Genomic DNA, 26,550 nt, shown 5'->3' with positions numbered 1-26,550 from the left:
TTCCCTATCTCTAATTGTTAACATATTTGCTATTTTCAAACAACTATGCTACCGTGAATAATGCCAACGTTCTGCAGTTACCGTGCTGACCTTCCCCATGGTGGTTATTCTGCCCCTTGGGTTCTTAAGGGTTTAATCTACCTCCTAAGGATGAAATACAAATGAAATTAGATGATTTCATGCCTGATTTCCTGAAACATGATTGACTCAGCAGGGATTTGGGGGCTATGTAGGAGGTAGCCTGTGAACTACACTCTTGAAAGTTTGCCTGGTCTCACGTTAACCCCATTGGAAGGCTCTGTGGTGCGCAGCTGCTGGAGGAATTCTGTTCTTGCACCTGATCCACGGGCAGACTTCCAGTTGGCCATACTGGATGTGACATCCATGGATAGGAGGGAGATCTGTAAAGGGCAAGAATTTCCCCTTGCAAAGGTGTCATGTAGATCTAGACCACAGAGGTGAAACAATGGTTATGAAACATACATTGAAGTAGATTGCACTGAAGGACATGAACTGAGCAATTCATTGTAAAATAAGAGTAAAACTCCAGAATTACTGGAGTTTAAAACCCCAAACCCATGAACCCCATTCCACTGATGTATTTGGGAGGAGGACCAGCGCTTTATTTAGAGTACTAACCACTTAGTAATTGAGTAATACCGAGCACTGAAATCAAAAGGGGCAAGCCGGCAGACATTCAGGCGTCTCAAGGATTGTATTTTGTAAACTTTAGCCTATGGCTCTGGTTCCCTGCCCCAAATTCAGTTAATTTTTTATGAAGTTTGTAAAGGTTTGAATAAACAATTGATACAACAGAGGGTTTCCTGGAAGACTTTATTAATATATTAGTCCCTTCAGCTTTCTGTCAAGTCATTGAATAACTTATTGGTAACTTTGATCTAGACAAAGTTTTTCTGTATCCATCAGTCAAAGAACTCATGTCCTTGGTTATACTTAATCTCCCCTGCCTTCACGCCCCCCTCATCACTTAAAAAAAAATTGTTCTTGGCCTGGAAGTGTTGGCGAGCTTGGAAGGGCTCCGTTGTGAAATCATTTCCTATATGCCAACACTGAGGCTGATTGGACAGTTGCCCTGGAGAGGATAATGGGGATCAGAGCCTGCTGTTGTTTAAACCCATGCAACTGCCCAGCCGCCAGGGAAGTTGCCTGTGAGATCACCTACTGGGGTGCCTACATGCTAAAGTTAAATTTTGGTCTGCCCTGCCCTTCTGGATATGGAGGCCTATTGTGGCTTCCTCTGAAATCTAGCAGCACCACTGGTGAGTTAGCTAGTGGCAGAGATGTAGTTTGTAGCTATTCTGCCTGACCAGAGGCATCCCATTTGAAATGTCCTATACTCTTCCAAAGCACTTACACCAGTGCCCAGACGCTGTCATCGTTAATGCAGCATGTGCAGTTACTGAAGGCTAGCGGAGTGCTCATTGGAGGACTGGTGAAGAGCATGGCAGTCAACGTGACGGTTTCCCCTCTAGAAATTGAAACATGCCATCGAGCATATGGCATATGCCTGCTGATCCTTGCCTGGCTGGGAGCCTTGAGAGAGGAAGAAGGGAGTCTTTGCTCCCACTGGGCTAAATATACGACTTGTGCATCACTCTGAGCCCCTAGAAAATCTGTGAAAGGAACTACTTGCATTAAGTGGTGTCACAGAGGCAGAAAAACAGCATCAGAAGTTTCTAGGGTAAAGACACATTTAGTGCAGCTAATGCCCAACAACGTTAAACTGAATGCGTTCCAAACACAAGCATGAGCATCCTGTATCATTTACTTTGGTCATATATGTGGCTAAGAGAAAATTTTAGATTTATAATCAGATTTTTAAAAACCCAAGTATTTTGGAAGGGATATTAACCTCCATACTTCAGGGCATAATTCATCAGTGTCTAATTAAGTTGGGGTTAGGAAAAAAACTTTTCATTGTGGTCAGGTTATCCCGTAACTGCAAGGTTTTCTTGCACCTTCCTCTGATGCTGATACTGGCCACTGTCAGAGACAGGATACTGGAGAAAACTGGGTGCTGCTCTGATCCAGTGTGATCATTCCTACACACCTATAGCTCAATAGTTGTGTCCTCCCCAGGGTAAAGGGGAGGAGGAGGAGAGATGAAATCTTTTGTCCAACAGCCACTGAAGCTCAGGTTGTTTATAACTGGGCTAATTGATTTTTTTATTTAGAAAATATTTATAGTTACATTTTTACAAAGCCAGAAAATGTTGGATCTAAATTACCTGACTTTGTATATGTTTTTAAATCCTTTTAATACTGTGAGCTCTCTTTTACGTGGGGAATTTAATCTTATTTCAATGATAAATCTTTAGATGTCAGGGCTGTGGAAACCAAAGGCCTTATTCTCGGCTAGGGAGGTTGCATCCCCTGCATGAAAAATGAGTGGCCAGGGAGCATTTGCTGGAAGTGGCTATTGTATTTATTTCTTCTTCAGATTTCAGTTAGCGTCTGTGAAATGAAATGGTGCTAGAAAATCTCTTGGGGCAGCAAAAAATCTTTATTTGAAGGTTCATTGACGAAACTGTTGTGCTATCAAGCTGTAGTAATAAAATTATCTTTCCCTCCTTAATTCCTTGCACTCTACTTATTGACTAGATACCTGAGCACAAGATTTTGCTCTTTTGCCTCAGAGCATCATGTCACCCGTTCTTCATTATGTAAGCCCTGCTGGCCAAAAGAACATGTACAACATGGTAGGCATGTTGGTAGCAATTGTCCTAAATACCTATAAGCCATTCATGCTCCTTCCCAGTTCAGTTCACTTATAGACTCATAGACTCTAGGACTGGAAGGGACCTCGAGAGGTCATCGAGTCCAGTCCCCTGCCCTCATGGCAGGACCAAATACTGTCTAGACCATCCCTAATAGACATTTATCTAACCTACTCTTAAATATCTCCAGCGATGGAGATTCCACAACTTCCCTAGGCAATCTATTCCAGTGTTTAACTACCCTGACAGTTAGGAACTTTTTCCTAATGTCCAACCTAAATCTCCCTTGCTGCAGTTTAAGCCCAGTGCTTCTTGTTCTATCATTGGAGGCTAAGGTGAACAAGTTTTCTCCCTCCTCCTGATGACACCCTTTTAGATACCTGAAAACTGCTATCATGTCCCCTCTCAGTCTTCTCTTTTCCAAACTAAATAAACCCAATTCCTTCAGCCTTCCTTCATAGGTCATGTTCTCAAGACCTTTAATCATTCTTGTTGCTCTTCTCTGGACCCTCTCCAATTTCTCCACATCTTTCTTGAAATGCGGTGCCCAGAACTGGACACAATACTCCAGTTGAGGCCTAACCAGCGCAGAGTAAAGCGGAAGAATGACTTCTCGTGTCTTGTTTACAACACACCTGTTAATGCATCCCAGAATCATGTTTGCTTTTTTTGCAACAGTATCACACTGTTGACTCATATTAAGCTTGTGGTCCACTATGACCCCTAGATCTCTTTCTGCCATACTCCTTCCTAGACAGTCTCTTCCCATTCTGTATGTGTGAAACTGATTGTTCCTTCCTAAGTGGAGCACTTTGCATTTATCTTTATTGAACTTCATCCTGTTTACCTCAGACCGTTTCTCCAATTTGTCCAGATCATTTTGAATTTTGACCCTGTCCTCCAGAGCAGTTGCAATCCCTCCCAGTTTAGTATCATCCGCAAACTTAATAAGCGTACTTTCTATGCCAACATCTAAATCGTTGATGAAGATATTGAACAGAACCGGTCCCAAAACAGACCCCTGCGGAACCCCACTTGTTATACCTTTCCAGCAGGATTGGGAGCCATTAACAACTACTCTCTGAGTACGGTTATCCAGCCAGTTATGCACCCACCTTATAGTAGCCCCATCTAAATTGTACTTTCCTAGCTTATCTATAAGAATATCATGCGAAACCGTATCAAATGCCTTACTAAAGTCTAGGTATATCACATCCACCGCTTCTCCCTTATCCACAAGGCTCGTTATCCTATCAAAGAACGTTATCAGATTAGTTTGACACGATTTGTTCTTTACAAATCCATGCTGGCTATTCCCTATCACCTTACCACCTTCCAAGTGTTTGCAGATGATTTCTTTGATTACCTGCTCCATTATCTTCCCTGGCACAGAAGTTAAACTAACTGGTCTGTAGTTTCCTGGGTTGTTTTTATTTCCCTTTTTATAGATGGGCACTATATTTGCCCCCTTCCAGTCTTCTGGAATCTCCCCCGTCTCCCATGATTTCCCAAAGATAATAGCTAGAGGCTCAGATACCTCCTCTATTAACTCCTTGAGTATTCTAGGATGCATTTCATCAGGCCCTGGTGACTTGCAGGCATCTAACTTTTCTAAGTAATTTTTTTACTTGCTCTTTCCTTATTTTCTCTTCTAAACCTACCCTCTTCCCGTAAGCATTCACTATACTAGACATTCCTTCAGACTTCTCAGTGAAGACCGAAACAAAGAAGTCATTAAGCATCTCTGCCATTTCCAAGTCTCCCGTTACTGTTACCCCCTCCTCACTGAGCAGTGGGCCTACCCTGTCCTTAGTCTTCCTCTTGCTTCTAATGTATTGATAAAAAGTCTTCTTGTTTCCCTTTATTCCCATAGCTAGTTTGAGTTCATTTTGTGCCTTTGCTTTTCTAATCTTGCCTCTGCATTCCTATGTTATTTGCCTATATTCATCCTTCGTGATCTGACCTAGTTTCCATTTTTTATATGCCGCCTTTTTATTTTGTAGGTCACGCAAGATGTCAAGGGTAAGCCAAGGTGGTCTTTTGCCACATTTTCTATCTTTCCTAACCATCGGAATAACTTGTTTCTGGGCCATTAATAGCGTCCCTTTGAAAAACTGCCAACTTTCCTCAGTTGTTTTTCCCCTCAGTCTTAATTCCCATGGGACCTTGCCTATCAGCTCTCTGAGCTTACCAAAATCCGCCTTCCTGAAATCCATTGTCTCTATTCTGCTGTACTCCTTTCTACCCTTCCTTAGAATTGCAAATTCTATGATTTCATGATCACTTTCACCCAAGCTTCCTTCTACTTTTAAATTCTCAACAAGTTCCTCCATGTTGGTTAAAATCAAGTCTAGAACAGCTTCCCCCCTAGTAGCTTTTTCAACTTTCTGAAATAAAAAGTTGTCTGCAATGCAGTCCAGGAACTTATTGGATAGTCTGTGCCCCGCGGTGTTATTTTCCCAACATATATCTGGATAGTTGAAGTCCCCCATCACCACCAAATCTTGGGCTTTGGATGATTTTGTTAGTTGTTTATACGGTTTTTAAACTCATATGGGGTGAGTATTCCGAGCCAATACCATTCAAAAGACAGCCAAGAATTCTCTAAAGGGGATTTCTGGGTTTCCTTACACTTCTATAGTATTCACTAGTTTTATTCCCTTGATTTTGTCCGTAGTGTGTCCAGTTGCTGGAATTGGAATTTACATTACTAGGATTTCACATCAGGGTAGTACTCTTGTGAAAAGTGTGGTAGGCTCTTTGTCCAGGAGTGGCCAAGATTTTTTATTTTACACCTTAAGTGAAAAATAAAAGCACCATAAGTGTCCCTTAATGCCAGCTTCTGTTAGCCACACAAGTTTAGAGTCCTTTCCTCCCCCTCTGGGTGCAGTGACCCTCGATGGTTAATGGGACCTTTTCCCAGTCGAAGAGCCTTTATGCCGTAAATATCCTTAATGTATGTTTATTATCAATTAATCAACAGAATGCACACTCCAAGCATCTAATGCTCGCCACTCCCAATAAAGCAGGTGGACATCTCCCGATGGCCAGTCAAGATTGGATTTTGCCTGGGGTTCCGGCTGCTGGATGGTATGGTCATGCAGGGTATAAGCATTCTAGCAGCTTTTGGTCATGAGCTGTCTCCTGGCATTAGGTTCCAACAAGCTTCTCTTTTGATCCTCATTATATAGTTTAAATGAGTCCTTCATCCAGTGTTTCTCAAATTCAGCCACCAGGGGCTTTTCATGTGGCCACAGCCTCCTGGGTAGTGATTGAGGGGAGGGGCAGAGCAACGACCCCTCCCCCAGGGCTGTCAGCTTGTGTATGTCCCCTTCTGGAGCCACAAACACTGTAGAAGCAGGCAACCAGCATGAGCTCCCCATCTTCTCAGGGGCAGTGCTGAAGCCCTGGCATAGTGGGTGGCAGGGGCTGGCCGGACGGCAGCAATCTCCAGCCCTCAGCCACAGGCCTTCGGGTTCTGGCCCCAGGGATCCAGTCCCGGACTCATCCCCCATGCATGTCACCCCTGGTCCCTGCTGCCTCCTCCAATCCCCAGCCATGCAGCTGGACCCCAGGCTCCAGCCCTAGGCTCACCCCTGCCCCCCATCACCCTGAGCCCCGCTGCCGCCTCCAGCCCCCACATCACCCCTTGTCTCCCGGCCTCCCTATCCAGGGCTTAATTTGTCTCCCAGCTTGCTGGGGCTGAGTAAATCTATTGTGTAAAGCGATATTAATAAATATCACTTTTCACAGTAGCAGACTTACTAGCTAACAAGTCTTTAAAAAAAATCAACCAAAAAAGCAAAACATGCAAAGTACCTTCTTTGTGTTTCTGTTCTGTTTTGGTCCAGTAAATAGAGACAACTGTACATTATTTTTATTACTGAGTCTGCAAAAAAACCCTACATAAATAAATTTCAATGATTTGGACATGTATATGTGCATATTTATTTGTTTTTCCTAAAGTTAATTAAGTATTTTAGGAAAAATGTCAGAGTGGCCACCAGCAAGAGTTAATAGCCGCACTCTGAGGCCACCAAAAAATGTTGTGAAAACCCCTATACTTAAAACTATGCAATAAATCTAACCAATCATAACCCCTAATGGACTAAAAATTTCTCTAGCAATAGCAAAACCTCATAGTTTCTACTTATCAGCAAAAGCAACTTTTAACAAGAAACTCAGGGTACGTCTACACTACGGGATAATTCCGATTTTACATAAACCGGTTTTATAAAACAGATTGTATAAAGTCGAGTGCACGTGGCCACACTAAGCACATTAATTCGGCGGTGTGCGTCCATGGTCTGAGGCTACCATCGATTTCCGGAGCGTTGCACCGTGGGTAGCTATTCCGTAGCTATCCCATAGTTCCCGCAATCTCCCCTGCCCCTTAGAATTCTGGGTTGAGAGCCCAGTGGCTGATGGGGCAAAAATCATTGTCGTGGGTGGTTCTGGGTAAATGTCGTCAGTCATTCCTTCCTCTGGGAAAGCAACGGCAGACAATCATTTTGCGCCCTTTTTCCCTGGATTGTCCTGGCAGACACCATAGCACGGCAACCATGGAGCCCGTACAGCTTTTTTTTTTTTTTTTTTTTTTTACAGTCACCGTATGTGTACTGGATGCCGCAGACAGAGGCCATACTCCAGCGCTACACAGCAGCATTCATTTGCTTTTGCATGATAGCAGAGATGGTTACCAGTCGTTCTGTACCGTCTGCTGCCAGGGTAATTTGGCAATGAGATGACAGTTATCTGTCCTTCTGTGCTGTCTGCTGCTATCATGGATGCCCCTGGCTGAGGTCGGCCGGGGGCGCAAAAGCAAAACTCGGAATGACTCCCTGAGTCAATCCCTCCTTATGGTTTCTAAAAAGAGTCATTCCTGCCTAGAATTTGGGGCAAGTGTACTAGAGTGGCAGTGTATCAGAGAGTACAGCTGCTCCGTGTCAGATCCCGCAGAAATGATGAGCTACATGCCATTCACGGAGGGTGCCCCTGCAACAACCCCACCCATTGCTTCCCTCCTCCCCCAACCTTCCTGGGCTACCGTGGCAGTGTCCCCCCCCCCATTTGTGTCATGACGTTATAAAGAATGCAGGAATACGAAACAGTGACTTGTTAGTGAGATAAAATGAGGGGGAGGCAGCCTCCCCGTTCTATGACAGTCCAGGCAGGACATTAAATGGTGCGGAGGAGAGGAGCCCAGCATCCCGCTGCTGTGATAATCCAGGCAGTACAGAATCTTTTCTTTACACCAGAAAGAGAGGGGGCTGATGGAGCTTAGCCCCCCATGGCTATGATGAAGACGGTTACCAGCCGTTCTGTACCATCCACTGGGAATGACCAGGAATCATTCTTATTTTTACCCAGGCGCCCCTGAGGCCAGCCAAGGGTATTCAGCAGTTATCAAGCATGTACCATCTGCCACCAGGGAGGGGAGAGGAGCAGATACTGCTCTTCACTGCTGCAGCATCGCGTCTACCAGCAGCATTCAGTAGACACGGGGTGACACTGAAAAAAGTCAAGAAACGATTTCTTTCCCTTTTCTTTCACTTGGGGAGGGGGGGGGAGTAAATTGACGAGCTATTCCCTGAGCCACGCCGGACAATGTGTTTGACCCTACAGGCATTGGGAGCTCAGCCAAGAATGCAAATACTTTTCAGAGACTGCTGGGGACTGTGGGATAGCTGGAGTCCTCAGTACCCCCTCCCTCCCTCCATGAGCGTCCGTTTGAGTCTCTGGCTTCCCGTTACGCTTGTCACGCAGCACTGTGTAACCTGTAGATTTTTTTTCAAATGCTTTGGCATTTCGTCTTCTGAAACGGAGCTCTGATAGAACAGATTTGTTTCCCCATACAGCGATCAGATTCAGTATCTCCAGTACGGTCCATGCTGGAGCTCTTTTTGGATTTGGGACTGCATTGCCACCCATGCTGATCAGAGCTCCACGCTGGGCAAACGGGAAGTGAAAATCAAAATTTCGCTGGGCTTTTCCTGTTTACCTGGCCACTGCATCCGAGCTGAGATTGCTGTCCAGAGTGGTCACAGTGGTGCACTGTGGGATACCGCCCGGAGTCCAATACCTTCGATTTGCGGCCACACTAACCCTAATCCGATATGGTAATACCGATTTTAGCGCTACTCCTCTCGTTGGGGAGGATTACAGAAACCGATATAAAGAGCCCTTTATATCGATATAAAGGGCCTCATAGTGTGGACAGGTACAGCGTTAAATCGGTTTAACACTGCTAAAATCGGTTTAAACGCGTAGTGTAGACCAGGCCTCAGACATCAAGTAAGAACCTTGAGTTTCTGCAAGTATAGCTTGTCCATATTCGCTTCCTGTCTCATGAATCTGTGGCTTTACTGCATCTCTCCCTGTTAGTAATGTTTCAACTGGTATTGTCTGTCTACCTAAGCCAAGGCTGAATTTTCCCGACTATAGTTTTTATTTCCAACGTATGGTGGCTGAACATACAAAATGGCTGCGGGTTATGCTAAGTCCATACAGAAGATGGCTGCAGGTCATTTTGGGTTCAGGACTCTTGTGACACTTGGAGCATGGATTCAATGCCGAGTCACGGAAGGAGCGCCACATACTGAACTGCCACCAACGTACCTCCTAAGGAACATAGGTGATAAGATAACAGTAGATGGTATGCATCCGACAAAGTGGGTATTCACCCACGAAAGCTCATGCTCCAGTACGTCTGTTAGTCTATAAGGTGCCACAGGACACTTTGCTGCTTTTACAGATCCAGACTAACATGGCTACACCTCTGATAGTAGATGGTGGTATGGCTATGGTATAGCTGGCAAGATGAGCTTCATGGCAAAACACCTGATGAATGTCCCAGGGCAGTTCAGATCACCACCTTCCATCTACATAGAGAAAGAAAACTTCAGAAATGGTTTTCAAACATTCAAACGTTATCTTTCGTAGCATCCAGAACAGAAGAGCACTTGTCACCTAATGGACTTTAAATGGTTCTGGGATTCAGGACACCTAGGTTCTGTTCCCAGCTCTGCCTGCAACTCTCACTATATAGCTTTAGGCAAGTTTCTCAGCTTCTGTGTGCTTCAGTTATGCCATGTGTAAAATGTAGATGACTGGTCTTCTCCTCCTCTGTAAAGATCTTTGAGAATTACAGTGGAAAGTTCTGTAAGGGCTCAGTCTTGCCCTGCTGACTTCAATGGCAGTTGGATCTGGCCTGACGTACAAAGTATTATTATTTATATTTCTCATTAAAGAATAATGCTCTTAACCTGATTTCCTTGTAAAACAGAGCGAGAGAGCACGTTACATTTTTTAAATGATCTCATGTTTCAAAATGTTGGCCCCTATGTACAACTTACCGCTGTCTGTCCTTTCTGACAGCTTTGTTCATATCTGTCAATTAAAGCTAGAATGAAATTGTGAACAAATAGAGCTGAATTGCCAGTGCATAATAAAACCCAAGTGACTGTTCTCAATAATGAAGAAAAATAGCACTGAAATAGTTTTGTGATTACCACTATGTTTGGAAATGGGAAATTAGCGCAAGTGATCTTTAAATCACTGACTGTGTCAAAACGGTACAAATACATGATAAAATGTAAAAGGCTTTGGCTCTGCCTGACGTAAGAGTTCCCGTGTTTCATGTTAATTTTAATAAAGCTGTTTGTTTTGAGGTGAGTAATGAATGCTCGTGGACACTGGGAACAGCAATAAACAATAGGAGACATATATATTTCCTCCATAATGGATAGACCAACATCTTACCAAAAGGAAAATCCCCCTGCAGAAGATGAATGAAACCCAACAATGGTTGTCGCTTGCAAGATATATTAAGATTATACTGATTAATTTTAAAAACAGATTATTCTAAAACTGTCAGGAAAAATTACTAGTGTAAGTGTTAAAATCTACTTGCCTGTCCTGACTACAGTGAGGAAAATAACTCATGATATTTTGCTCAGCCATCAGAAAAACCCAAATTCTCTCCCCATTTGGGAAGGTGAATAGAATTTTGGAAAGCTGCCATAAAAACTAGCTGTTCTGTAAGTATGTCGCTGTTTTTATTAAAACATATATATTTAATGTTCTTGCTCCTGCATTTGTTAAACAGTGATTGATGATGATAATTCTTAGATGATTTCATTGTCCAGTCATGTAAAATTGTATCTAAAAATTATACAAATTTGGAGAACTTTTATATAGAAGAACTTCAGCCATCTGTGGAGTCAAACACAGCAACTTTTGAACACTATATAGCAGTACTACAAACCAGTTTAGGGCAGGAAATGAAGCAAAATGTTGCATGCAACTGAAATTGATGGAGGTATCCAGGTAGGAAAAAAAGTGTCACAAGGTCTTTAATGACCAGAAGTTGAAATATTTGAAATGTGCCCCTCCAGCAGCACAGAACACATTACTGTGCTGAGGCATTGGTTCAATTCTGAATCACAAGGTCGAGTGCTATCTATTAAATTGCTAATACCATTTCCTTTAGCATCTTGAACCTGCTTAATCTGTGAGTTCTGCAATTTAGGCACAAGCTAGTATGAGAGCAAAATATTAGTTTCTATGGATTAACAGAACGTCATAGTCGTAAAATAGTTTGTATACATAGATAACACTATTTAAAACATTAATTAGGTCTACGCATTGACCTCACAAAATCAGATTTTGTTTCTTTGGCAGCTTCTCAATCATACTGAGATTTGCTAAAATATTCCATCATACACAGTAATACATGCCTTTTTCATTTCTCAGCTATACGACAGCAATGTTATCTGCCTGGGCATGAAACCATCAGCCTTTGGGGAATTCCAGCTACTTCAGAACATGGCAGCATAGTTCCTCAGCAACACAGGCCTGTGCAAGTATATTAGAGCTATTGTCCACTCTACAGTAGCGTCTCTGAGATGCCAAACTCAAGGCATTAGGTCTTATCTTCAGGCATGTTCTGGCCCAAGGACATCTTAAAAAGTCACATGAAGCTCCAGGATGAGGACAATAGTCAGCTCGGCTCCTCATGTAGAGTGGAACTGACTGCCACAAAGGTTAAGCTTGTCTGTGCAATGACTCTCTGGAATGAAGGAACTCAGGATCGAGAACCATCCCCAACTCAACACTGTTCACTCCAAGTGCAAGGTGCACTTCTTTGATCAGCCTTTTGTTAATAGCACAGGGTGTGCGTGCGTGTGTGTGTATATGTATGTATGTGTGTATATATATATATATTAAAATTGCTTTTTTTTTTAAATTTCCGCTCGGTTTCTTCATAGAGAGAGGAAGGGAGAAGAAAAAAGCCATGTAACAGATATTAATCAGGTTGTATAGGACATTTCTGGCAGGCATTCGACTACCGTGGTGATAAAGGCTGTAGAAGAATCTAAACAGAATACTGTGGGAGCAGCAATGGGACTGAAGTCACCACATATCACTTCTTGAGGACTCTTGTGGCCAAAGAAGTGACTTGACAGGCTCTAAAGAGAGCTTCGTCTTGCTTTTCTTAGCCAGAGAAGGTTTGAAATGTAGAGTGGCAGTGAATCTTCAATTGATACAAAAAACCCTAAAAACTGACCATGTGCCCATTAAAATTAAGTGGAAGTTTTGCCGCTGGGAGTTGAAAAGTAGCTGGAAAACCTGAGAACAAACCAGGCAAGCAAAACTGGTTAGATTATTAAAGAAAGCACCTCAAGAAAAAATGCATTAGATTGATACTATGGGGTATGATAAATGTGCAGGGAAAGGAAATTTACTTGCCCCACCTTGTTGCTTTGGTCTGTAGAAGATGGCATCCTTGGACATCTGCTTAGCGGTCAACATTGCCCTGTAGTGGGTGGGGAAATCCGTTTGTCCATCAGAACACCCTATCCACATCTATCTTCTGGTGCAATGTCCTTCTCAGCCTTAGGATCTTAGTAAAGCCTCAAGGAAAGCTCTCAGTGCTCCCTTTTCTAAAAGCCTTAGGTGGGTTGCTTATAGTATTTTCTCTATTCTAGTGGTAGCTTTCCTGTTAGCTGGTATTTCAGCCAGATGAATGGCATCCAGGTCCCAATGGCCTGCATGTCCTTGACCATATTCCACAAGGAAAGCCTGGTTTTTCAGCCCCTCGCTAAATTTCTGTTAACGTTTGTTTTTTCTTCCGCCTCTGTCAAACCATTTCCTTACCATTATTTTCCTTCATAATTTCCATCATAATTCTTCAGAAGTAGATGAAATTCAGACTCTGACAAACAGATCCCTGGTTTTCCTGTTGAAGGAACAAACCCTTTTCATATCATGGGAGTTGAAGAGTAGCTGGAGAATCTGAGAACAAAGTCTGAAGGAACTGGGTATGCTTAGTTTGGGAAAGAGGAGGTTAAGGTGGGGGACATGATAACGGTCTTCAAATACTTGAAAAAGATGGAGAAAAGTTCTCTTTTGCCACAGAGGGTAGGACGAGAAGCAATGGGTTTTTAAGGTCAGGCTTGACAAAGCCTGGGCTTGAGTGATTTAGCTGGGGATTGGGCCTGCTTTGAGCAGGGGGTTGGATGAGATGACCTCCTGAGGTCCCTTCCAACCCTGATATTCTATGATTTTATGATTCATAGCAGATTTTGATTAAATCTCAGGAAAAACTTCCTTAACTGTAAGAACTGTAGGAGAATGGCGCAGACTGCCATGAGGGATTGTGGAAGCTCCTTCATTGGAGGCTTTCAAAAAGAGGCTGGATAGCATGTGTCTTGGATGGTTTAGACACAACAAATTCGGCATCTTGGCAGGAGGTTAGACTAGATGACCCTTGAGGTCCCTTTCAGCCCTATGATTCTGTGATTCTACCTTGCTCCCACATCATGTCTGTTTTAATCTTTTGGCATTAAAAATAATGCCACTCTGAACAAAATGGCTTATTCAAATCTTGTCAAATTATTAAACAGTTAATTGAACAAGTTATTAAACCATCAGTTTGTAAGCACCTAGAAGATGAGTGATAAGTAACACCCAACATGGGTTTGTCAAGGACATTTCTTGCTAAACCCTCCTAGTTTCCTTCTTTGACAGTGTTACTGGCCTGATGGATTAAGAGCAAAAGCTGTAGTTGGATAGATGTGATATGTCTTGATTTTAGTAAGACTTTTGACACAGTCCCACATGACATTCTCATAAGCAAACTAGGAAATGGTAGTCTAGATGAAATTACTATAAAATGGTTGCAAAACTGATCGAAAGACCATACTAAAAGAGTAGTTATCAATACTTTGCTGTCAAACTGGGAGGGGGAGAATGTATCTAGTGAGGTTCTGCAAGTGTCTCTCCTGGGTCCAAGACTATTCAATATTTTCACTGATGACTTAGATAAAGGAGTGGAGTGTATGCTTATAACATTTGTGGATGCCACCAAGCTGGAGGGGTTGCAAATTTAATGAGTCAACAATGTGATACTGTTACAGAAAAGACTAATATTTAGGGTATAGTAACATGGGAGGTAATTGTCCTGCTCTACTCAGCATTGGTGAGATCTCAGTTGGAGTGCTGTATCTGTAGGACACCCCAAGCACTATCCCAGTGCAGCCTCTGTTACCTTTTTTCCTCAGTGATTTTGACCACAGATTCCATTTGATCCATTTAATCACGTCTAATTTCTTTACTGTCTACCCCCTCATGAATATATAGTGTGCTTCATGACGTTTATGTTTATTTCTGTCTTTCCTGAACAGCACATACCCTTCAATGCCTGTATTCCAGTCATGACTATTATTCTACCATGTTTCTCTTATCCCCATAATATCTGGTTTACTTCCTGCACCACCAGTAGTTCTAGTTCATCCCTTTTGTTCCCCTGGCTCCTTACATTAGTATGCAAGCATTTTAGTAGTTTGTGCTTGGCTTTGCCCAGATTGCTAACTGCAGGGGGGTGTTAACTGGCCACTTCACCTTGAACGGTCCCTTAAAATATGTGTTAACTACTTAGGCTAAGCAATCTGTTCCAGTTCGTATTTAGCTGTGACCCTCCGAGTACGTTTCCCAGACCCGAAGAAGATCTTGAAAACTTATATCTCTCACCAGCAGAAGTTGGTCCAATAAAAGATGTTACCTCACCCACCTGGTCTCTCTCAAATCCTGGGAGCAGCACTGCTACAGCACCACTGCATACGATTAACTCCAGTCATTTTACTGCCAGTATCACCTATCTGACCTTTCTAGGCATTTGTACCTGGCACTATCTTTCCTGTGTTGAGATCTCAACTGTTCTTCAAGAATGAAATTTAATTGGCAAGGCCTAAAGAAAGTACATGTTGGAAATAATAGTTAAATATTTAATAAGAATTTTCTCTGTAGTCCCTGTAGCAGCTGAAGCTAATAGCAATTTACGTTTTTAATAATATACTAACAAATCTCAAGAGGTTTAAGTAGTTGGTAAAAAATTACCTTACAACTTTTACAGACTATTAAACTGAGCAGTAAAAAGAAATGCAACAAAACAGTCAGTGTGACCGTCCCTAAATCCTGTTGCACAAATAATCGTACTTAAGTTTCATAGAGGGTTTTTCATCCATAATTTTCAAATTGCCTTTCTTTAAAAGATAAGCGTCATTCCTATTTTACAAATGTTGGCACAGGCACAAGGGAGCTGAAGATAATGTGGAGGACAGTATATGTGGCGTAGCTGGTGGTGTGAAAGAGGATTCAATAAGAAACAAGATCAGAGTTTAGGTCTTTTCTACATGAGGAAGTTTATATACGTCGTGGTACCAGTGTATTTATACTGTGCTATAAGCAATTTTACTTGTAAATTTCCATGTGTGTAAAAGCCCTAAAACTCTGATCCTGTTTCTTATTGAATCCTCCTTCATTCCACAAAGAAACAGGACTAGAGATTTAGGGCTTTTCTACACAAGAAAGTTTACTGGGATAGCTATACCAATATAATTATACTGTGCTTTAAGCAATGATACCAGTGAAGCTATGGCAGTATATCTCCCCGTGTGGACAGCTCTCTTTCAGGATCTAGAGTTCCCTTTTCAGTTTAGTTTGTCTCTCTGGAAATGGTTTAAGTGGAACCCAAAAAGGCACTCTGAATCCTGAGAGAGAACACCCCCATGGGGACTTACACTGACACATCTCTACTGATATAATTAGACCAGTAAATTTCCCCATGCAGAGACCCCTGAAACTGGGGGGGGAGTTGTGGCTAAACCGAAAGCCCAGGAAATGGGTCATATTTTATGTTTTTAAGTTTAAATTGTGTATATGTGCAAGAGGAATAATTCCTAACTAATATGAGAAAATCCTAATGCCTGTTAGTATAGGCAAGATTGGATCTTTATCTGAGCCGTCTTGGCCACTTGTACTTGCTGTCATTTGTGTTTTTCATGCTGGAGCTAAGGAAGTTACTGTCCGCACAGGTTTTAAAATGTCTGCACCGAGCACTTTGCTTTGCTTTACTGCACAACAGCAGTCACTGCTGCCCTCACATAATAATGGCTGAGTTACTTTTCCTCCCTGTAGGCATCACCAGTTAATTAATCACTGGTGAATTAGATGTGGTTTAAGGGGAGCAGAATGTTGATAATCACATTCCCTAGTGTGGGACAAGACAGGAGATGCAGCCAACTGCCTCGGATTCCCCCCGGGGAGTGATTCTATCAGGATAACCACAGCTATTTCAATTACCTTGTTCCTTCGATGACATTTCCTTCAGCTCGTGCCTTGTTCGTGTCTGCAAGGAACCTAGATAGCATCAGAAGAAGGCTGAAGAGCACTAACTTGCTAGAGCCAGTCTTTAGTATGGACTTTATTTTTACAGCTATAGACAGTAGGAGTGTGTGCGCCCTGCAGTGGGCCACAGGCTTACCTCCACTCTGCTTCTCATCCAAACTGGTGCCTGAGAACGGTGCCAGAGCCGCACCATAATATAGATTCCATGTGGTATCTGGGCACTAGGCCTAGCTCCTCTCCCACTGAAATCAATAGTAAAACTCCTGTTGATTTTAATACAAACGGAGTTAGGCCATTACTAAACATTTTTGAAAATCCCACTCTGCATATCTTCAGATACTGGTTCATTTGTTGATTTGAGTTTGCAGTACTAATGAATACAGTTAGTGCTATTGGTTTTGGCCTAGGAACTCAGTAAATTCTCTAAAGCATGCAGTTTTCAAGAAAGATGATGTGCAAAATAAGCTTATGTTATAACTTGTACCCATTAGCTGTTGGGCATTGCTTAGGTATTCTTCTTAGCATATGTACAATACGCCTTAGATGGCACGTGACCAGGATTCATCATAGAATTTGGTCCGCTGGTTGGATCGTTAGCTGTCTGGGCCAGGCTGAGTACTGCTGGGGAGTGCAACATGAACGCTGATCCATGACTGATAGAGAGGCGCTGAATGCACTAAACACGATAGTCTTCAGCGTTGAGGGCTCTGAGCTTCTCTTAGGTGGCCTTTTCTGTCATGCAGGATCTAGCCCTGCTGTAGCTTCTTTAAAGTTATTAAAAAGGAATTCTTTTAATGAGGATCATTACAATAAGGTTTCATATGTCTGGGAACCATATCAATACCAAGTACCAGAGGGGACTCTTTCAGGTGGGTGGAATGTACATACTTTTTGATTAAACAGGTTGGTCCCATTGGATCCTATGCATCATTTTCCTTAATGATTTCCCTTTTATTTTTCAGGGTAAGGTGGCTCAGACTGCATGTATGTCTTCATGCAAACACTTATCTACTTCACTGATGCAGCTGCTGCTAGAAGCTGAAGTGAGGCAGCTTACACTGGGGGCCTTACAGCAGTTCAACCTGGATGTAGAGGAGTGTGAACGTAAGGCACAAAATCATTCCATTTATCCTGTTGTACCGTGTTTAGTCGTTGGGCATTGGGGCTTGCTGCTAGGACAGTGGTGGTTCTTGGGTAGATCTTGAAGATTACTGACAGGAAACAACTGTTTGTTTTGCAGTAGTGCTTTCCAGCCCCACAGGAAGACACCGTCCCTGCCTCATAGGAGCATATATTTAAAAATGGAGAGGAGAGGGGATGTAAAATGTGATCAGGGTGATGATAGGCGTGGACTGCAAATACACTATTGAGGCAACTTCTGTACTGGGGTAACACACTTCTTGGCCTGACCTTTAAAGTCTTCATTTTCCGCAGTGTTCCTTTCTATTTTGTTGTCTAAAGTATAGCCAGTTGCTTGACTACACTTGTGGTTTGTCGTTAAGAATGTGTAAGAGAACAAATAACTGAAATGCCAAATGTATTTCAAAGACAAAGCGGTACAGTACGGAACGGAGAGAGTTCCTACTTTACCATTCCTTCTGGGAAGCAGTTCTCAAAGTGTTCAGTTTGCCTGAAACAGAAACTGTGCCTCAAAAAATATGCCTTTAAACTTGTTCTATCTAGTAGGGTTGTTTGCAGGTGTAGATAGCACTCTGCACCCAAGACTTAACCCACCAACCAGCTTTTTTTTTTGTTTTCTTGTATCCACCAGTTTCTTCCTTATCTCTGTTTTAAATACTGCATTCCAAGTACCAGTTAGACCACAGAGGTACATCCCGACCTGTACTAGGACATACCATTCAGGCATCTTGCCTTTCACAGGGTTTTGTATCTGCCCGTGCCACTGCTGACTTCAGCTGTGCAGAGGTTTATGGGTATTACTTTTTACATGAATGGAAGTGAACAACATTGTGGGAAAGGCATAATATCATTTATGAACATAACTGCCCGTGTGCTGTATGTACTACAATAATTATGTGGTGTGTGCTATGCCTAATATAAATATATTTGGCTAACAATTTGCATTTACTTTCCTATTTGTCCTTTGAAAAACAGTATTTCACTGTTATTCAATGGCATTCACCTGGCAGGGCAAAAAATTCTCTGAAGGACAAGCTGTGAAAGCCCAATTGCTTGGAGTGTTTAAAACAAGACTAGGCAAAACAACTAGATATTATGCTGTAGAGACTAGTCCTGCATTGGCAAGGAAATGGGCTAGTCACCTGATAGATCTTTCTTCTTTCTAGCCTGTTTGAATCCATGACATTTGCATTCAGAGTAAGTTGTGAACATTTTAAAAAATGTACTGGGTGATATAGCAGTAAGTGATATAAAGCACACACCAAAGATTTACAGGCATAGATAATAGTTTAATCATTCTCCTCATTAAGTGATTATGATGCTTTGCCTAATTATTCTCTGTAATGATTTGATTTCACAGTGAGGAGACTAGATAGGAGTAGACCTAGACTATATTGATGGTACGCCGCATCATTCTGCATATACCCTGTAAAAAGCCTTAGATCTTTCACTTAAAATGCACCTCTACCCTAAAAAAGTGACTTGGTGAAAATGACATTGCAGGGTTAAGTAATCACTGTGTCCCACTGATTTCAATGTATAATTTGTTCTGTTAGCAAAGTAAGATTTCTCTAGCTGCCAGCCCCACAAAATTCAGCTTGGGCTGTGATGCTCCATCTCTGTTCTTTCCTTCTCGTGCATCATCCCTACAGTAATGGGCTTTTTCCAGACCAGACTATGCTCTGTGCAACCCTATTGACCTATTAATTTAAGGTTAAGGATTTACACAGAGAGCAGAATTTGCCCCTATATCAAGCTTAGGGTTTCTTGAGATGCAGTGCAGTGTCAGTGAAACAAGCACAATGTGAATGTCCAGGTGTCACGTGAATGTGTGGGGATCTATATACATCAGAGACTGAATCCTGATGTCCTTACTGAACTCTTATTCAGGAAAACTTCCTGTAAAGACCATTTCAGTTTGCCTGGCTAAAAACTGGGTGTAAACATTGCATTAGGCCCAAAGCCTTATCCAAGTAATTCATTATCTTGGTGTACACAGGAGTTAGTAAAATGAAGTGAAGAACCGATGGAACCATTTTGTTTCCTTCATAGCGGAGGTAAAATACTGTGCACATGCTCCATTGACATTTTTTCCAAGTTAAATTATAAGGATATTTTCAAATCATTTACGAATATACAAAAAGTCACCATTTTGCAGTACAGACTAATTTTCTGTGAAATTTCGTATTATAAAATCAAGCAATTGTTCAGTCAGAGGATCCAGACACAAGACCTGAAACCTCATCCCAGATTTTCTGCAACTGCAGCGGCAAGATGTTTTAACAAAACCACTAGGGTTTTTTAGGAGAAAATTACTGCCTCAGAGTGATAATTTATATGCCAACTTTCAGCTCCATACCATGTAATGTATCTGTCATTACATCCCTGGGCATTTGTGAAAATATCAAATGATCCACCTCTGCAGTAGATACACTGCTTGATGCAAATGTAAATTTCCTCTGCATGGGCTGACAAATAGTTGTTGTTTTTTAAAATTAACTTCAGAAACAAAAAACACAACTTGGGTTTGAAAATGCCACAAGTGAAAAATCAAAATGCCCACCGCTGTGGCTCTCTTGCGACCCTGAAAGCCAGAAGGTTGATGTTAGGATTGGGAACGTGTCTTGGCAAAGTTCTGTGGCACAATCTCATTACAGCAGAGCCCTCCGAATTGGGACATTCTGTCAGTCCAGTGTTGCTCCCGTTAAACTCAGTGGCAAAACTGCCATTGACTTCAGTTCGAGTAATACCAGGTCCTGAGAAAATGTTGATTGCATTTCATGCTTATTATAATCTTTATTTGGGAACACCTTTATATAAAGAAATCAGAACTTGAAATGTCACTTCTGTTTAAGTGAGTACCATTTGATACTGTCCAAATGTTCCCGTTAAACACAAATGTTGCTAAGACTGTTTCAATTAATTAGCAACCATTGACATTCACTATTAAGGTTAAATAAGTTCCATGGCTGGTTACTCAGTTAAGTTTCTTCTGTCTGAGGGCCTGATCCTTAACGTTTTCCTAATTCTCAACATTCTTATTTGCATCCTCCTTGGAGAAGGATCTGGCCCAAAGCAGTGTGAACCGTATCTGAATTTTGCAACAGTTCCTCACTTAAAAGTCTAGTAACGGTTATGGCCCTGAAAAAGTTGTCTTCAATCCCAAATTATCAACATCTGGGTTCATGGAGGGCCAGTCTACGCTGCTGAAAATAATGTGAAGCGTCTGTCATTAATAATAGTTTAGCTTTCTTTTGCTTGGCTGAAAATGGACTTCGTAACCCTGTCAAATTTTCTTCCCATTTGTTAACATGGGTCACTAAGCGGCAGCTTTTTTCCCCCTCTTAAAACCCCCAAACACTAAGGAAAATGGATGACATTTAATATAGGTTTTAAAAGCACGATTCCTTAAATTCCACGAGATCTGGAGGCAATTGTTCTGCGAGACAAAATCAGGAGCAATCAGACATTCAATAGCAGGTGCCGCCAACCTGAGCAGCAGGGGCAGGCGACCTGCTCCGCCCAACCAAGGCCTGAGATGCCATCTCAGTCAGGAAAATTGAGACAGATGCTGTTGCCCTGACCTTCCTATTCATCACTGTCAACCCTGCTGTTTGCCACTGAGAATGGTAAACGCAGACGTCGGTCATTCTTCCTTTTCGAAGACCAAAAGCCCTCTCTCCTATTTGTTTGTCTGGTGCTTTTGCTGACAGCGTGAATAATTTGAATCCTCCTCTGAGGAGCAGCCTGTCACGATTTTAATGCAACACTAAAAAACAAACAAAAATCAATCACTGGATAGCCAATGTACTAAGAAAATTAATTTGTTTGCGAGAATTCTGTCTACTTGTCGGTTCAGGTGCAAAGCTCAGCTTTGTCATCTCCAGTAGTGATGCAGTTTGCCTTGTTCCTGTCCCTGCCCGCCACACCTGAAGTATTAATTACCCTTGTTATTTAATTAAGGGCTGGTTTTACAGATATGCAAAGCACACATCGCTCCCTTTGGCTTCAGTGGCATGGGATCTTGAGCTGTTAGAGTTTTCGTCCATGATCACATTTTTGAAAATGCCTAGTGTGTGTGTGTCTTCGCATAATATTAGGTACTGTACTGAAAAACATCTTCAGATCTGGAGAAGGAAGAAGAGGAGCAGGAGTTCTTCAGGTCTTTCCCCGGACCTGGAGAAGAGCTCTGTGTAGTTCAAAAACTGGACCCTTCCTCCAACAGACGTTAGTCCAGTAAAAGATATTACCCACCTGCCTAGACCCAATAATCAGGCAGATGTTTAGGGCCAAGCACTGCACCACCAAACCCAGACATGATCATCGTGGAATTCCCAGTCTGTGCTACAAATTCTTCCTGAGAAGCAATGTACATAGCGTTTTTTGGATAGTGCTTTGTATGTTCAAAGCACTGAATATACCTTTTATTTATTTAAAAACCTTGGCAGAGAAAGCATTCTCAGGGCTTTAAATACATTTTAGTAAACATGAAAGGCCAAATCCTGCCACCTTACTCATGTGAGTAGTCGAATATTTGTAGCAGGATTTCTGGTGTGAGCAAGGTAAGCAGGAATTGAGCTGCAAGGTTCTAATTGACATGTTAGGCTAGTGATTGGAGCGAAACCTGTGAATCGTGAGATCTGTCATCCTGTGAATTGTCCCTCAAAGGAAGTGATGGGAACCACATTGCTTCAGACGTCTAAAAGTAGGTTGGACAAAGCACTGAAGAAAATGTTATAAGGAACCAGACCTACACATAAAGGTACATTGATTTTTTTCCCCCCAGTTGCAAAGCTGTTTCCCAAGATGTATTAATTGCTGAAGAGTTTGAAGTTTTGTTCAGCTTTACCAGTGACATGTCTGCAGTTTGCAGAAGGTCACCAGTCACTTTGAAATGTTTTCCTATTATTACTAGTAATGATACTACCACTGCATTGCATTGTTAGCACCTTTTATATGAAGACATAAAAAGCCTTCACAAATAGTGCAAGGAAATGTTATTGACTCCTTCTCATAACACAAGAGCTAGAGTCACCAAATGAAATTAATAGGCAGCAGATTTAAAACAAACAAAAGGAAGTATTCACACAACACGCAGTCAACCTGTGGAACTCTTTTCCAGAGGATGTTGTGAAGGCCAAGACTATAACAGGGTTCAAAATAGAGCTAGATAAGTTCGTGGAGGCTGGGTCCATCAATGGCTATTAGCCAGGATGAGCAGGGATGGTGTCCCTAGCCTCTGTTTGCCAGAAGCTGGGAATGGGTGACAGGGGATGGATCACTTGATGATTCTCTGTTCTGTTCATTCCCTCTGGGGCACCTGGCATTGGCCACTGTCAGAAGACAGGACACTGTGCTAGATGGACCTTTGGTCTGACCCAGTATGACTGTTCTTATCTCCATATTGTAAATTGAGCCACCGAGAAGTTAAGTGAGTTGCTCAAGGACACAGACAAGTGCTGTAGTAGTCAGAACTAAACCCAGGAGTCCAGTTCCAGTCTGTTTTTTTTTCTTTTTTTTAAGCAAAAACAAACAAACAAAGAAGCTGTGGACCCACAGATAGAACAGGAAATGCCCATTGTTATAGAAAAGTCATTTTTTGTTGTTTTTGCAAAAGTCTCTATGTTCTGTCTTCAAGGACATTCTTATAACCTATAATTTTACAATGAGTTTGATATGTGGCTTTTAACCTACTTCTATGCCCACTATTATTTTTTATGTTTTAGGTCCCCCTGCTTTTCGATATTTTTCCAAACCTTGCATATCTCAGAGGTAGTTGGAACCACAAATGACCCAAATTTCGACATTGCGACAAAAAGAGAAAAGAAGGCTGTTGTTTTTCTTACAAAAGTATTTTTCACCAGTGTAACACAGTCCGGTGCTTGTTAAACCAGATTTTTTTTTTTACAATACTTACATCATAAAATAAACAATTCCATAATCTCTAAAGTCCTTTAACTGCTGATTTATGAGAAATTAAAAGGGCAGTAAAATTGTATTTTAAATTTCATTAAACTCCAATTTTTCATTCAAACCACTCCTGGGTATAGTCAATAAGAAACACAGGTGTACCAGCCAGCTTGAGGAACCCTGCAGCCCAGTAAGTAAGCATGCCAGAATGTGCCTATATTGATCCCAATGCAACTGTTTATCACCTCGTTCTTCGCTATATTCACTGGCTCCATGGATTTTCTCACGTGGAAACCTTGTTATTCATTTAGCACTACAGCCTTCACCCAGAATATTATGTGCCCCCTCCCCTTGCTCATGTGCAGACTGCCAAGGTTTGTAACATGCAAAGCTAACAGTTTCCTGATGTTCTTTTAATCTTCGATGTATCATATTACTATTAATGGTGTCCCTAGCCTCTGTTTACCAGAAGCTGGAATGGGCAACAGGATGGATCACTTGATGATTCCCTGTTCTGTTCATTCCCTCTGGGGCACCTATCAGAAGTGAGGATGCTGGGCTAGATGGACCCTAAGCAGGGCCATTCTTATGTTCTTATGTATAGGTGACAGGCATTAATGATCTGGAAGAGGAATGAAGAGTGAAGTGGCAAATTTTGCAGATGATACAGTTTTAGTCAAGATAGTAAGTCCAGAGCAGATTGTGAGGAGTTACAGAGGGGTCTCATAAAACTCGATGACTGCGTAACAAAATAGCTCAGTTTTGATAAGCACAAAGTAATTCACACTGGAAAAATAATCCCAACTATACATATCCAATGATGGGTTATAAATTAGCTGTTCCATCCAAGAAAGAGATCTTGGAGTCACCATCAGTAGTTCTCTGAAAACATCTGCTCGGTGCACAGCAGCAGTCAGGAACTGTTAGGAAAGTGATAGAAAATAAGACAATGGAATTATATTTTTCTATATAAATCCATGGTTCTCCCACATCTTGAATACTGTGTCCTGTTCTTGTGTCCCCAGCTCAAAAAGGATATAGTGGAACTGGAAAAAAGTTCAGAGAAAGGCAATAAAGATGGTCCAGGGTTTGAAACATCTTCTGTATGAGGAGAGACTAAAAAGATTAGGGCTGTTCAACTTAGAAAAGAGATTACTAAGGGGAGGTTGTTAAAATCAAGGATGGTATGGAAAAAGTTAATAGGGAGGTGTTCTTCACACAATACAAAACCAGAGGTCCTCTGATGAAATTAATAGGCAGCAGGTTTAATACGAACAAGAAGAAAGTACTTTTTCTCACAACTAATCTGTGGAACTTGTTTCCATGGGATAGTGTGACAGGTCCAAAATATAAATCAGTTGAGAATGGGGTAAGTTCACAGAGGATAGGTCCATCAATGGCTATTAGCCAAGATGGTCAGGGATGTAATCCCTTGCTTGGGGTGCCCCTAAACCTCTGACTGCCAGAAGCTGGGAGTAAAAGAAAGGGACGAATCATTCCTAATGCCCTGTTCTGTATGCTCCCCTTGAAGCTCTGGTATGGGCCACTGTCAGAGACAGGATATTGGGCAAGATGTTCCATGGTCTGACCCAGCTCTTATATTCTTATGAGCAGAGCATTTCGCAGAACAGATGAAGACAAATTCCTTCCTCTTAAGAGTTAGCATTCTAGTCGCTGCATGCTATACTCACATCTTCCTTCCTGGCAATGGACACCATCATGGAGAATTTAATAAACTCTGTGTTTTGCTGGTAGAAGCTCTTTGCTTCCAACATCAAGAAAGTGATATAAAGATTTGACCCAAACATCTCTGCAGACAAATCCCACCTTAACTGATCCCAACCTCTCTGCAAATGATAGATCCTACAGCATTTTGGTGAGGTCATTCCAATTGTTTTTCTCCAGAAAAGGGGGCTGGAATTTAATCTTTGTTACATTAGTGGCTAACAGCCCTCACCAACGTTGTGCTGGTTGAGGCCCCAATATGTAGTAAAGAAAACAGAGCCCCAGAGCGCTTACAGTTTGGATTATGACAATACATAACAGGTGCATGAACCAGACCAGTGAGGCAGGGCAAGGGAAAGGACAAGGTAACAGTAAGACGAGCATGTTTTGCATGATAAGTAGTGGTCTCCGCTCACCCCATTCCTAGCCAGTGTCAGGTGGTAGCGTTTTAGAGGCATCATGGCTTTTTTCATGGGAAAAGGTAGTTTGAGTCAAAATGCAGCCCTTCTACCAGGTAGTTCAGCTCTACTGATGATATACATCAGCTCTACAGGGATGATATACATCAGTACCATGTACTGGAATGTTCCCAGCTGAAACAGAGCTAAGCAGCAAGGTAAAACAAAGCAAAATCGACAAAAAATGCTTGTTTTTCCAGCATAAAATCTTACAATGAGTATTAATTGCTCTCAGAGAATGTTATGCCAGGAAGACAAAACAGGAGCAAGTCCCTTCCCTCCCAACCTCAACCATTCCTTTGGCTTCACATGTCACTGAAATAATTTGCTTTCTTCAGCACTAGTGTGAAATTACTGGTGTGTGTGGAGTCACAAAGGGAACATAGGTAGAATCCCTGGTCAGTAGAGGCAATGCCACCTTCTTCCACTGGGATTTTCCTCATGGGACCTTTCTTAAAGGATTGAAAAATGCTACAGTGATAATGAAATGGTTCAGTGGTGTATTGATATATGTAAAAATTGCAAGTCACAATACAAACCCTTTCAGACCTTGCTCAAGAAAATCTTGGAAGCTTTGCAGACTGTTAAAGATAGATGGGCTTCTCTTTAGCAGTTTCATTTCCTTCCTCACCCAAGACCTCTTGTCTCCACTATATGCAACCCTCATTTGATTCTTAACCTTGTACACTCCTCATTCCATCTGTCCTAGAACCATTTTCTATCTCGTTCACCAACTTAGCCTTTCTATTTACTCATATGAGCTCTTCTCCTCCCCTTCCATGTCCTACATTTGTAAATCTACCTCTGCAGTGTTGCACATATGTACCACTACCTTCATTTCACCTCTGTTCTTATCCTCATCCATGCCTTCATCTCTTCTTATTTTCTCT

The 26,550-nt window shown here is 42.0% G+C and overlaps 1 protein-coding gene across 1 annotated transcript in view; it reads left to right on the top strand.

The window, feature by feature from the left end:
* The window catches only part of LOC115652963 (exocyst complex component 6B-like), a 176,894-nt gene that overhangs the window by 33,378 nt on the left and 116,966 nt on the right, over nt 1-26,550 (top strand). The window contains exon 5 of the mRNA XM_030565625.1: nt 17,390-17,531. Within this exon, the coding sequence (XP_030421485.1) occupies nt 17,390-17,531 (142 nt within the window). The remainder of the gene's footprint in view (nt 1-17,389; nt 17,532-26,550) is intronic.

This window comes from Gopherus evgoodei, chromosome 5, assembly GCF_007399415.2.
Source record: "Gopherus evgoodei ecotype Sinaloan lineage chromosome 5, rGopEvg1_v1.p, whole genome shotgun sequence".
Classification (NCBI taxonomy): domain Eukaryota; kingdom Metazoa; phylum Chordata; order Testudines; family Testudinidae; genus Gopherus; species Gopherus evgoodei.
Note: the sequence above shows the minus strand (reverse complement) of the source record. Positions and strands in the feature narration are given on the sequence as shown.